This window comes from Nomascus leucogenys, chromosome 13 (assembly GCF_006542625.1).
Source record: "Nomascus leucogenys isolate Asia chromosome 13, Asia_NLE_v1, whole genome shotgun sequence".
In the NCBI taxonomy this organism is placed as follows: Eukaryota; Metazoa; Chordata; class Mammalia; order Primates; family Hylobatidae; genus Nomascus; species Nomascus leucogenys.
This window is the reverse complement of record NC_044393.1, coordinates 99692949-99707398: the sequence shown is the minus strand read 5'-3', so window position 1 is coordinate 99707398 and position 14450 is coordinate 99692949. Positions and strand designations below refer to the sequence as shown.

The 14450-nt window shown below is 46.0% G+C and overlaps 1 protein-coding gene across 8 annotated transcripts in view; it reads left to right on the top strand.

Moving 5' to 3' along the window:
- PRKAG2 (protein kinase AMP-activated non-catalytic subunit gamma 2) overlaps positions 1–5627 on the top strand; it is a 324996-nt gene extending 319369 nt beyond the window's left edge. For 5 of the 8 annotated variants that reach the window (XM_030826202.1, XM_030826198.1, XM_030826197.1 and 2 more), the window contains one exon: positions 1147–5617. In XM_030826202.1, the coding sequence (XP_030682062.1) occupies positions 1147–1356 (210 nt within the window). In that variant the 3' untranslated portion in view covers positions 1357–5617. Of the gene's footprint in view, positions 1–1146 lie in introns of all 8 variants that reach the window. The other 3 variants (XM_003270938.4, XM_030826199.1, XM_030826201.1) reach the window with 2 other exon arrangements.
- Positions 5628–14450: the final 8823 nt, after the last annotated feature.

The following is a 14450-nucleotide window of genomic DNA, read 5'->3' as shown; positions in this document are numbered from 1 at the left end:
GGTTTCACCATGTTGGTCAGACTGGTCTCGAACACTTGATCTTGTGATCCGCCCATCTTGGCCTCCCAAAGTGCTGGGATTACAGGCGTGAGCCACCACGCCTGGCCACTGTGAAGCTTTTAAGAGAATAGCGACGCCGCTCCCTTCCTGCGGGTGAAATACCTGTTACAGAAACACCTCAAAACACTCTGCAGTCACTCATCAGAAATTTCAGAGTAGAAAACTAGAGATAAACGTAGTCTATCCCACTTCATTGTAGCTCATTTATCCTCTTGAATGCGATTCTTAATATATGAACTTCACAGAGAAAAGACACTGCAGAAAATAAAACCCTTGTGAGAGCCACGACCTTGTTTCTTCGTTTCCGTCATCATCTGGACTTCATTCCCATGTATTAATAAGACAAGTGCCTGATAGTTATTAGAAACTGACATGCAACTTTTAGAAATTAAAACTGTCATGTTTAAGAATATATGATAGCTACATTGTGCTTCATGTTTGAGTTGTATCTTTTCTATGTTAATATTTTGAAAATTGAAAACTCAGCAGGGCATAGCTAGCTCATTTTTCTTAAAAGTAAGCAAGCAAGCAAATCAGCTTGACTTAGACACAAATCAGTATCATTAGAGACAGGAGATAGATAGCTTTCCCCTCTTTCCTTCTCCTGCCTGTGTCGCCGTTGTTCCACCAGGGCTGTGACTGTTCAGTACGGAGTGGGTCTTCCAAGTAATCAGACAGTAACACATTGAACATTAGAGCCTAAGGTCGTCATATGGGTCTGTCTGAGGCTACTTTCCTCATGTGTTCATTTATGGGATGTGTATGTGTGTGTGTTGCTTTTTTCTTTTTTTGAGACAGGGTCTCACTCTGTCACCCAGGCTAGAGTGCACTGGTGCGATCTTGGCCCACTACAACCTCCACTTCCCGGGCTCAAGCAATCCTCCCAGCAAGTAACTGGGACCACAGGTGCACACCAGCACACCCAGCCACTGTCTAATGTTTTTGCAGAGATGATGTCTCACTGTTATTCCCCAGGCTGGAGGGATGTGTTGATCATATAAAAACATGACAGGACATTTTTTCTAATGTCCATTTTAAACCTTTTTTAAATGTTAATTTTCACGTGTCCTGCTTTTCTCTTTGCAGGTCCATCGGCTGGTGGTGGTAAATGAAGCAGATAGTATCGTGGGTATTATTTCTCTGTCGGACATTCTGCAAGCCCTGATCCTCACACCAGCAGGTAAAATGCTGGTTTCTGACCTTTGCCATCGGCATCTAGGAAGGGTGGGAGGTAGAACAGGAAGTACAGCATTTAAACCATCATTTCTCCACCCACCTACAGATCAAGGCTTTTGAGTATATTACTTTGAAACTGTCTTCGTTTTCTTTTCAGTTGGGAAGTTTAAGTGTTCTGCGTGAGTGAGGAAAGTGTACAGAATGTATTCTAAGTTAAGAGCATTCTATCAAGGTCCAGTGGCCCCTAAATGACTTGGGAGCCATTGCCATGTTCATCATAACCTTTTCCACTGAAAAGACCTCTTCAGTTGTGCTTTGTGAGAGAACCAGTGACCAGAAACATAGAGGGAATGTCACTGGCTTCTACTGATACCTTCATCTTTCCTTAAAGAGAAAAAAAAAAAACATATTTTGAGTAGATAAAACAGAATACCTAAACACAAACTTTTATTCATTAATATTGTACAGAAATTACATTCACTTTCAAATAGAGTGTAGTTAAACTCATTTTCTGACAGATTCACTTTGAGCAAGCCCTCAGAGTCTCAGTGAGGAGCAGAGAGAACAGGAGAGGCCTTTAGACAAGAGGAGCTGGCCTTCTTCTCATTTCACACACTCAGTAGTAAGAGGTGGGCTTCAGAGTTCTTAAAACTGCCAACCCTCCCTTCCCTCCCTTCCCTCTTCCTCTTCTTCCCATCCCTCCACCTCCCCAGCCCCAGTCAAATATGAACAACCCAGCCTTAATCAGGGCCACATGGACCCGACGTGGGAGCAAACAGCATGCCTTTGAACTCTCAGAATCCAGTATTAAACGGTGTGTGTGCTGCAGTGTTGATTTCTCTTTAGTTCAGAAATTTCAGCTAAGACTAGTTTTTACAATTAGTCTGTAACCCAAAAATACCTACCCTAAAGGAATCTTCACCTGCAAGAAACATGTCTTATTCGCTAAATGAGAACACCAAGAGAAATTCCAGTGATGTTTCCGAGGTGGTCCTCAGGCGGGGCATCATCACCGCCACCTGGAATTTACTAGAAAATGAAAGGTTCATGTTGGGGCCCCGCCCCGCATCCACTGAATCAGACTCTAGAAATGGGGCCTGGTGCAGTCACTTGCAAACTTCAAGTGTTTAAAAGACCTGAATCTCACAATAATCTTTATAATCAGGAAACATTAAGAACTAAACAAATGTTAACGCCATAAAACTGGAAATAATCCAAGTATCTTTGAAAAGAAGAATGGATAAATTGTGTCGCATTCATTCGATGGAATACGATACAGGATTGAAAACGAACAGTACAGCTGCATTCAACAGTGGAGGAATCTCACAGGCAACATTGAACAGAGGGAGCCAGACGCACCCAGACCATTGTATTGAATTCATATAAATTTCCAAGCAGGCATAACTGCACAGCACATTTGTGCTAACTAGAAAAGGCCTCTTCTCTGGGCAGATTTATCCCCACAGGTATATAGCTTAGCACCTTCAGAAAAAGATACCCCGTTTCCAGCCCTGGACCAAGGGACACAGTCTCCCCAGCGGGGTCAGGCTGAATGTCAGCTCTTGTCTGTCTCTTTGGGCATTACAAAAAGAGTAAACAAGTCAAGTGATTCATCCTCTCTGTTTCATGATATCTCAAACCATAAGAATGAGACGGTTGTGCTGGATGAATTCAAATTTCCATCCAGATTTGGTATTTCAAAAATTCTAAGTCATTGCAATGCCCCTCCCATCCCTGCTGGCGCAGGGAGGAATCTATTTCCAGCTGGAATTTGGAATGTATGTTACCATAGAAATTGTGCCCTGAAGATGGGGGTAGCTGGATTGGAATTCCTTATGATACAGTGTATACAACACGATTCGTTGAGGAAAATATTCCACGTTACTAATAACTGGATTACAAGTGAACTTTTGGAGTGGAACTCAGGGAACGCCTGCGTCTGATCAACAGTTGCAAACGAGGAGGCCTCTACTGTGAGGCCAAGTCCTGCCCGAGCGCTGTCTGAATGTAGGCAAGTCACTTCACCTCCTTCAGCCCCAGTTTCCTCAGTGGAGAAGGAGCGGGCTGATACAGGCCCGTCTCCCTCCTACGATGCTATGAAAAGAGCTGAAAGCTGTGCACAAAAGCCATGCGTGTGCAGTGAGGCGCGGTGCCCGGGACCAGCACTGTTAGGTGGTTGTCCGTGGAATAGTCAGTAAGAGGCAGTTTGAGGAAGTGTCTGCTGTCACTCGATTAAAAGGTACTAGTGGTGATTCTTTTCACCAGGCAATGGCCACCGTTCCCCAGAGGGATACTGGTTCAACACAATAACGTTTTCTCTTTTTCAAAAAAGTTTTTAGCAACAGTTCATTGTCAAACTTAGACTGTCCAAATGAACCCATGTGTGCGTGCATCCAGTGCGTGGGCAGTCTGATGCTAGGGGCTACAATGTTTTAGCCACATACTCTAATAGATTGCTGATCTCTTTCAGGGGTCTAGCGTCTGGTGAAAAAATAGGAGAGAAACTCCTGTGATGAGGAAAATAGTAGCTCTCCCTGCCAATCCACTGTGGAATGTCCTAGCCAGATACTTGTTAGGTGCAATTATCCTTCGGAATATTTATAAAGCTTTTTTTTTTTTTTTTTTTTTTTTTGAGACGGAGTTTCACTCTTGTCACCCAGGCTGGAGTGCAGTGGCGTGATCTCTCAGCTCACTGCAACCTCCGCCTCCCGGGTTCAAGCGATTCTTCTGCCTCAGCCTCCCGAGTAGCTGGGATTACAGATGCCCGCCACTATGCCCAGCTAATTTTTGTATTTTTAGTAGAGACTGGGTTTCACCATGTTGGCCAGGCTGGTCTTGAACTCCTGACCTCAGGTGATCCGCCCGCCTCGGCCTCCCAAAGTGCTGGGATTATAGACGTGAGCCACGGTGCCCGGCCAAAAGCCTTTTTTAATACATATTTGTAAGTGTGCACAACTGAAATACTTCACACATTCACTAAAACATACCTACATATTTCTTAGTAAAATTTTTTAGGAGTGGAATTCTTTTTATTTTCCAAGTTAAATCTGACATATTTAGAATGACAAGATGTCACGTGGATCCAAGCTGCAGGAACGACTGGGTGGGAGATGGGAGCTTGGGCCACCTGCTGCTTCCCACGTCGCCCTCCTCCGAAGCCTCGGATCATCCTCCTAAGGCACTGCCAGGCACAGGTAGAAACCCCTGGGGTAGAGAACCCTGCTGTTACCATGAGCTTTGAAACTTTCGTCTTCCATCCACTGACAGGTGCCAAACAAAAGGAGACGGAAACGGAGTGACCGCCGTCAATGCAGAAGCCCTAGGAGGACAACTTGAACAAAGTTTCTGGGTCACGTTTTGCCTCATGAACACACTGGCTGCAAGTGGTTAAGAATGTTTATCAGGGTTTAATGATGGGTATTTCTTCCAGTGATGTTGACATTAAGCTTAAAAAAGAAAGATTTTATGTGCTTGAAGATTCAGGCTTGCATTAAAAGACTGTTTTCAGACCTTTGTCTGAAGGATTTTAAATGCTGTATGTCATTAAAGTGCACTGTGTCCTGAAGTTTTCATTATTTTTCATTTCAAAGAATTCACTGGTATGGAACAGATGATGTGACATAAGGTGAGTGCACGGCATGTTCAGATCACAGTGCCTTATGTCCGAATACAGCAATATGTCACCGCCGCAGCCGGGGCGCACGTGTGTGAAACAACACCGAGCTTGAATGTGAAAGTCTTTGAACCTTTTACCAAATCAGTTTGTTTTCATTAGATTTGTCAAAAAGTTGTAATTTGAATATAAATAATTACTTTAAAACTTTAATGACACTTTTACACGTAAGTGTTTTGTTCTGGGCTACCATGTCAACGAGGCTGCTTTAGAACAGCTTTATTTATTTTTACTTTCATGCAGTTTTTTTACACATCTTTTGGTGGAGTAAACTTCACCACATCCATGAATAAACTCTCAGTTATTTTGAAATGGCAAACTTCTCATTATTTAAGTTTGGATCTGGAAAGGACATGACTTCTGAAATAGCCGCTGCTGGGTTTGAAAAGCTGAGGTCTCTCAAAGTGTGGCGGAGACGTTGCCGTCAGGCGGGAGCCAAGTGCCGGGAAGATGTCTATTTTTTTTCTTGTGTATTGAAATGTAAAATCATGATGTTCGTATGACTGCTGATGCGATTGTTTTTTGTAAATTTTATTGTGGCATATACAGTATTGTCATACAGTTGAAGAGAAACAATGTTTCCTAATGTAAGTGCTCTGAAAATGTTGACACTGTATATATATATATATGAGGATAGTTTGGTTTTTTTTGTTTTGGGGTTTTTTTTTTTCCAGATTGAAAAATTAAAATAGATCCTACTATCTACCATTTTGTTAAAGAAGTTATTTAAAATGCCTTATATTTCAGCACCTATTGATTAAAATTCTACATGCAGTTTTCCACTTAGCTATTTCTCCCCAAATAAAGAAGTACATGAATTTCATCTCTTTTCCGTTATCAGGAAAAAAAGTCAGGGTTTAATTCATAAGCTATCTCTCTCCACTATTAAGTATGAATATATTTATTTATTATTTTATTTATTTATTTTTTTGAGACAGAGTCTTGCTCTGTCGCCCAGGCTGGAGTGCAGTGGTGTGATCTCTGCTCACTGCAACCTCTGTCTCCCGGGTTCAAGTGATTCTTCTGCCTCAGACTCCCAAGCAGCTGGGATCACAGGCATGCACCAACATGCCCAGCTAATTTTTTTTTTTTTTTTTGTATTTTTAGTAGAAACGGGGTTTCACCATGTTGGTCAGGCTGATCTCAAACTTCTGACTTCACGCGATCCACCTGCCTCAGCCTTACCAGAGTGCTGGGATTACAGGCATGAGCCACCGCCGCCGGCCGTGTATGAATATATTTAATTTAAAATTGCCACACAGGTTTTTTACATGTGTGCTGAGGTATCAGTTTTCTCATTTCCTAGTAGGCCAAATATGAGAGGGAGAGCAAATGTGTATGTTTTCCCCATAGAAACAATAGTGGTTGTGATTTAAGCTGATGGTAATATTTGCGAGAAAGGAAAAAGTCACAAAGCTGCCAAAACAACACAATTTTGAAACTCAAAGAATTTATCAATCTGCTCCTTGTTTGTGTACCCAACACATGAGTGTGTGTGCAGACTACGTATCTACATACAGGTGACGTGGCACATATATAGGTACAGTCATGGGTCATGTACAGATGCTTCAGTCAAGGACAGACTGCATATATGACAGTGGCCCCATAAGATTATAACACCATCTTTTTACTGTACCTTTTCTATGTTTAGATGCACAAATACCATTGTGTTACAGTTGTCTACAGTAATGTGCTGTACAGTTTGGTAGCCTAGGAGCTATAGGCCACACCATCTAACCCAGGTGTGTAGTGGGCTGCACCATCTAGGATTGTGTAAGTACACTCTATGATGTTCACACAAAGATGAAATCACTTAGGCCAGGTGCAGCGGCTCACACCTGTAATCCCAGCACTTTGGGAGGCCGAGGCAGGTGGATCATCTGAGGTCAGGAGTTCGAGACCAGCCTGGCCAACATGATGAAACCCCGTCTCTACTAAAAATACAAAACTTAGCCAGGTGTGGTGGCGGGCGTCTGTAATCCCAGCTACTCGGGAGGCTGAGACAGGAGAATCACTTGAACCCAGGAGAAGGAGGTTGCAGTGAGCCAAGATCGCACCACTGCACTCCAGCCTGGGTGACAGAGCAAGACTCCAGCTCAAAAAGATGAAATCGCCTAACAACACATTTCTCAATGCATTCTGATGGGTAAGCAACACATAACTATAGGTCACCACGTGTATAGTTATATAGATGACATGGCATATATCTAGGTGTATAGGTGACATAGCATATCTTTGCTTTAGAAAAGGGCTTCGGGGCCACATAGAAAGGTACTCGCAATTCCTGTTCCCGTGAGGCTCATTCAGCAGAGCTTGGTCTCCCTCAGGCCTGCTTGTTCCAGGCTCCTGGGTTGTGCAGACGCCAGGCACAGCACAGCTCACAACAGGCCTCTCACTGAGGCTTGGCTTTGGAGCAGCCTCTTCCTGCTGTCAGGCTACAACTCACAAAGACCTGGTACCCTCTTCCAGCGAAGGGTTGGCATTTGTTCCTAGCAAATGGTGAAGGCGTGGCTGTGGTGAGCGTGCTGCTCCTGCTCAGTGCGTTTGTAGGAATAAGGGAAAGTGGCCCTGAACGAGGCCAAGTCTAGTTAAAGGCCACACATTGGTAAATATGTATTGAAGGAGAGATTTGAAGGGAATAAGTCTTAAGTGATTCTAGATAGAGAAACCCTTGCTCGGTGGCCCCCAGGTGTCTGCCCTGACCTCGTCATGGTGAGGCTTGGAGGGACCCCGTGGGCGCTGGCTCCCTGTACTGTCCCACCCCCGCCTTGAGGCAGAGCTGAGGGCACTTGAGAGGACTGTCCTGAATGTCACCGGGGTGGTGGATAAGGGCAAGTGCATGTCACAAATCAGGGACGTTGGTTCTGTTTCGCATTCTAATCTCTAAGAAGAGTTTATGATGTAAATGTATTGAACTGATAGAATTTCTTAGAACATTTCTTAGGAGGGTTTAGTCTTCTAAACGGGAAGCGGACAGTCTTCGCGGCCAGGGGAGATTCTGTTCCCCAGGGGGGCATTTGACTATGTGGAAACATCTTCGGTTGTCACAACTCAGGGTGGGGAGAGGAGACTGCGATGGGCCAGGCCCTGTTCCTCTGCTGGCGCCCAGGCCCCCTGGCTCGCTCATTCAGGCCACCTCCTGGGCCTCACAGGCATTGGAGGGCAAAAGGCTTTGGATGGGAGCTGCCCCTGGCACACAGCGGCGGGCTTTCAGCGGGCTGACACTGCTCTCAGAGCAGCTTCCTTCCTTTCCTGCTGTCCCCCTCCTCACCTGTGCCCTTTGGGCCAATGGGGAAAAAGCAGCCAGAGCCGGTCCCTGCACTTGTGGCCGACTTGCCTGAGCTGCAGAGAGCAGAGGAGACACGGAGCGTGAGATGGAGTCTGCGGGGCTCAGGGCGCGAAGGCCCAAGAAGGAGGAGCGATGCTCGATGCTCCCGCAGTGGCCTCACTCACCCGCCAGGCAAGGGGAGAGGGTGGCATCGAGGAGCCCTCACCTCTGTCTACAGCCCCGCCCCTGGGCACCGCACTCCTGTTTCCAACAGAGCCTCCTTCACCTCTGCTCCTGCACACACAAAGCAGAAAAGCTAGAAACCTCGTTTTCTGTGCATTTTTAAATCCTCCTCCCCACCTCTTTGAAAAGGTCTCCTAAGAGGGTGGCATTTCCGACAGCTTTGAATGCATTCAAGTTGTGAGCCCTAAGAGGTGTCCCTTCCGAATTATGGCCACTATGCCTGGCTGCATTTTTAAACCAGAAATCGAATCACTTCAGTGCTAGGAAACCCTCGCTGTCTAGAGAATCCAGCCTTATCTCCTGAGCTGGGAGATGGATGCCCTCACTGGCCTCTGCCCACACTGATGCACTTCCCTGCACTCCAGAAGGGTCCCCAGCTTCCACACCTGCCTGCCTGCACCATATCTCCAGATTCTCCATCTAGAGCAATTCTGCTCATCTCTCAAGGTCTGAATCAAATATGACTTTGCTGTGACTCTCCCTCCCCAGCAAACAGATGCCCCCTCCCTCTGTGCTGCACAAGACCCGCCACACACACAGCTGTATTTATTGTAGGTCACTGTCCCTTCCCTACCCTCACTCCCTCCTGGCCAGTGGAGAGCAGTGGTTGGAAGCAGCTGGCATCTGCAGTCACAGGAGAGTTTGCTGCCCAGCACTGCTGTCACTGCCAGGAAGCTGTTGTGCAATCCCTCACCTTGCTTAGACTGGTTTTTCTCACCTGGCAAGTTGTTTATAGGCAACAGCACTTTGCAGGCTCTAAAGGACCCTATAAATGTTAGTAGCAGTTGTTGTTGACACGGTGGTCCCCTGAGTCCTTTGAGGAGGGTGACCTGTTCATCTTGATGCTCTGAGCTCTGGCAAGGATCCGGCATGTGGCAGGTGCTCAGCTGATGTCTGTTCAGAGTCTGGACAGTGGCTGGTGAAAGCCAGCACATCTATGTGGATTGTGGCGCTGCTGGAGGCCAGCACATCTACATGGATTGTGGCGCTGGTGCAGCATCCCCATCACACAAAGCTTTTCCTCTAGATTGCCAGTTGACTTAATAAAGTTAGAGGGATGCCACATAATCTGCAGTGTTACAGACAAATCCAGAGGTGGCCAAGTGCACAGACCAACCGTGCACAAAGAATATGACATAGTCGTGTGTGGAGGGAGCTCCTCTTGCCTTTTAGGAGAACGGAGGAAAGTGTCCCAGTGCCTGCTCAGAAAGAAAAACAAGGCTGGCTCCAGGAGCCGGAAGTACAAAAGACTGCCCCTCACCTCCACTGAGGGAGAGACTTGATGAGCTCATTCCTTAGCCAGCCTCTTGAAATCCAGACCTACGATTCCATAATTTTTACTGTTTTAGGGGCCAGATGCTGTGACTCATACCTCTAATCCCAGCACTTTGGGAGATCAAGGGAGGAGGATCACTTGAAGCCAGGAGTTCAAGACCAGCCTAGGCAACACAGTGAGACCCGTCTCTACAAAAATAAAAAATTAACTGGCGTAGTGATGTGTGCCTGTGGTCCCAGCCACGCCGGAGTCTGAGGTGGGAGGATCGGTTGAGCCCAAGAAGATCAGTACTGCAGTGAGCCGAGATGGCGCCACTGCACTCCAGTCTGGGTGACAGAGCAAGATCCTGTCTTTAAAAAAAAAAAAAAAAAGGCCGGGCACGGTGGCTCACGCCTGTAATCCCAACACTTTGGGAGGCCGAGGCAGGTGATCATTTGAGGTCAGGAGTTTGGGACTGGCCTAGCCAACATGGTGAAACCCTGTCTCTACTAAAAATACAAAAATTAGCCAGGCGTGGTGGCACACACCGGTAATCCCAGCTACTAGGGAGGCTGAGGCTGATGCAGGAGAATCATTTGAACCTGGGAGGCAGAGGTTGCAGTGAGTCAAGATCTTGCCACTGCACTCCAGCCTGGGCAACAGAGCAAGACTCTGTCTTTAAATAAATAAATAATATAATTTAATTTAATTAAGAAGTACTGCTTTAGGACCAGCCCCTGGGATAAGTCCTAATCAGAAGTGTCCAGTGGAAAGAGGAGAAGGTGGTACCCCTGGTTTGGAGGAGTCTTTCAAATCCAGGCACCAGCAAACTGGCCTGCAATGAGGGGGCTCTCGTGAGGCTCACGGTCCACATCATCTCATGACTTTTTAGAACTTCACGAAAGAGATGTTTCATCCCCAATCCCTCTGGGCTTCAATACTGATTTATTTAACAACTGTTACACTGTGCACAGAGTGCCCTGCTCCACACCGGACACTATTCTGGGGGCTTCGGACTCATCTAGGAGGCAGTGAACGCCCGTGCTCAGCAGCTTGCATTCTAATGTGGGGGAAGAAAGGAAAAAGAAAAAAATCATAAAGCAGAGCAATGTAAGAAGGATCTGGAAGCTTTGTTACAGCTGTTTCCTCTCCCTGGAATATTTTCTCCAGATACCAGCTGGGCCAGCTCCCCTGCCTCCTTCAAGTCCTGCTGAAATCTCACCCCCATGATGAGGCCTGCTTAGACCACAGACTGTTAATAATTACTACTACTGCAAATAACAATAATGCAAAGAAAAATAAGGGGAGGAGACCTACCAACCACCAAGGGCTTTTTCCTGCCAGGCACTCAGCCAAGTGCTTTGTACCCATGATCTTTTTTAATCTTCACACAATGTCATGAGGTATCCCAGAAATGTTAACTAATTTGGCCAAGTTCATACCACGCCAAATTTGAGGCCTTCGAAACAGTCTAATACCAAATCCTATGCTCATTTTTTGGTTGGTTGTGTGTGTGTGTGTGTGTGTGTGGTTTGTGTGTGTGTGTGTTTTGGTTTTTTGTTGTTTTTTTTTTTTTTGAAACAAGATTTTGCTGTCACCCAGGCTGGAGTGCAGTGGTGGAATCACAGCTCACTGCAGACTTGACCTCCTGGGCTTAAGCGATCCTCCCAGCTCAGCCTCCTGAGTAGCTGGGATTACAGGCATGTGCCACCATGCCCAGCTAATTTAATGTGGTTTTTTTTTTCTTCTTTGTAGAGATGTGGTCTCCCTATGTTGCCCAAGCTGGTCTCAAATTCCTGGGCTCAAGCAGTCCTCCCGCTTTGGCCTCCCAAAGTGCTGGGACTACAGGCGTGAGCTACTGCACCTGGCCGTAGCCTATGCTCTTAATCCCAGTTCCAAATGGCTGCTGTGAGCTAAACTGTGTCCCCCCAAAACATATAATGTCACCGTCACCCCTGGTTACTTATGCGTGTGACCTTATTGGAAATTGTGTCTTTGCAAATATAATCAAGTTAAGATGAAGCCATTAGGGTGGGCTTTAATCCACTATGACCAGTGTCCTTAAGAGGGCAGTTTGGACACAGATGCTGTTTTAGTCCATTCTGTGCTGCTATAACAGAAAAACACAGAATGCATCATTTATAAACGAGAAGTTTATTTGGCTCACGGTTCTAGAGGCTGGGAAGTCCAAAATCAAGGGGCCATGTCTGGTGAGGGCCTTCTTGCTGAGTCATAGCATGGCTGATGGCATCACAAGGCAAGAGGGAGCCCACACTTGCTTTTTTTTTTTTTTTTTTTTTTTTGAGATGGAGTCTGACTCTGTCACCCAGGCTGGAGTACAGTGGCATGATCTTGGCTCACTGCAACCTCTGCCTCCTGGGTTCAAGAAATTCTCCTGCCTCAGCCTCCTGAGTAGCTGGATTACAGGCGCTCACCACCACCCCCAGCTAATTTTTTTGTATTTTTAGTGGAGACAGCGTTTTGCCATGTTGGCCAGGCTGGTCTTGAACTCCTGATCTCAGGTGATTCACCCACCTTGACCCCCCAAAGTGCTAGGATTATAGGCCTGAGCCACTGCACCTGCCCCAAACTTGCTTTTATAAGAAACCCACTCTCACCATAAGGACATGAATCCATTACATTCTTCTTAAATGTCCTACCTCTCAATGCTGTCCACTGGGGATTAGGCTTCCAACTCATGAACTTTAGGGGACACATTCAACCACAGCAGATCCACAAAGAGAACAACATGTGACATTGGAGGCAGAGGTTGGAGTGACACATGCACAAACTAAGAAAAACCAAGGATTGGCATAACCCCAAAAGCTAAGGAAGCGTGGAACAGATTCTCCCTAGAGCCTTCAGAGGGAGCGTGGCCCTGCAACACTTTGATGTCAGCCTTCTGGCCTCCAAAACTGTGAGAGAATCTATGTCCCTTGTTTTAAGCCAGCCAGTTTGTGATACTTTGCTATGGCAGCCCCAGGAAGTTAATACAAATGCCTCTCTTTGCACCCTATTTTACTGATTTTTTTTTCTGCAATACAAGTTTTGACATTTTTACCCATTTTCGCCATTAGGTGAGATCAAAGCCGCAATCTTAATAACAGAGAAACTAGACCTAGGAAGCACAAAGGGCACCCAAGGCAGCAACTTAGGAGTCCCTCTCCTCCCAGAGGGAACCCTGAGGGAAATAAGAGATTCCTAGTTGGGTGCAGAACGTGTCACTTTGAGTGTATCCATCTTAAATGCTTCATCAAGAAGACACGGGGATGTATGTCAAGCTGAAAGAGTAACAGCCCCACACAGGAAAGGATGGAGGCCCTTGTTCCCTCCCGAAATGTTTCTTATGTTTGCCCTTTGGGCTGACTGCTGAAGCAGGGGGCAGCCGATCTCCAGGTGCATTCTAGAGGTCAACAGAACGTGCAGTCGCTGTGACGAGCACGGGCTGCCCCTGATCCTCCCCACTCTGTGCCTCTAGCCTTAAAACTGGTTCTTCACTTCTCTGGATCTCAATTTCCAGATCTGTAAAATGGGGATAACAGCACCTTCTTCTGAAGGCATTTGGGAGGCTTAAGTGAAATAATGTAAGTAAAACACTTGGCACATAAAACAGCATGTTAAGTGAGAGCATGTAAATGAAACAGATGTACAAGCAGCAAAAGCAAAAGTAGACAAGTGGACTGCATTGAAATACAAAGCTTCTGCACAGCCAAGGACACAATCAACAGAGATGTTCCCTGCCACTCCCCAAGCTGGACATAGCCTTGCTCTTGGGAGATGAAATGCAATAGCTTGGATCTATGTTTTCCCGCAGCAGATTCCTCCCATATGCCTTCTGTTTAATGTTTTTAAAGGAAGAAAGAAAGAACTCAGATCAAACAGTGGTCAAACCTATCCTGTCTTCTTACAAAAAAAAATCAAATTTGAATCAGATCAAGCCACTTAGGTCTAACTATTCGTGCACAGGAAATGCAGACACAGGAACCCGAACAATGAGCCTACAATGGGCAAAATCCACAAAACCCGTATCCCTCAACAGATGCACTGTAAGAAAACAAAGTGGGGGGACAGGGGACAATGAGAGCAACTACATAGGCCAAATTCAATGTGGGGACCCTTTTTAAAAATGATTTCGTAATTCAGAGATTTGAATATTGACTGAGTAGTTGACAGCACTGAGGAATTCCAGGATTTCTTTAGGTAGGATCATGGTATTATGGATATGGTTTTGTCCTTTTAAAAAATGAGTCCCCCCTCCTCAGTCCTTAGCTGGACACAGTGGCTCACACCTGTAATCCCAGCACTTTGGAAGGACAAGACAGGAGGGTCGCTTGAGTCCAGGAGTTCGAGACCAGCCTGGACAACAGTGAGACCTCATCTCTACAAAGAAATCAAAAAGTTAGCCAGGGCATGGTGGCATGCGCCTGTAGTCCCAGCTACGCAGGAGGCTGAGGTGGGAGGATCCCCTGAGCCCAGGAGGACGAGGCTGCAGTGAGCAGGATCACACCACTGCACTCCAGCCTGAGACCCTGTCTCAAAAAAAGAAAAAGTTCTCTTCTGCTAGAGACATACACTGCAACATTTATCCATGAACTAATACAATGTTTGGGGTTTGCTTTAGAATCATTCAGAGGAATAGAGGTGGGAGAGTGGCTTGGGGGACAGATGTAACAAGATTGACCAGGCACTGATTAGTGTGACAGAGCTAAGTGCTGAGTATGTGTTTGAAATGTTCCATAATAAAAAGTTGTTCCTAAGAAAAGTAAACCATTTTC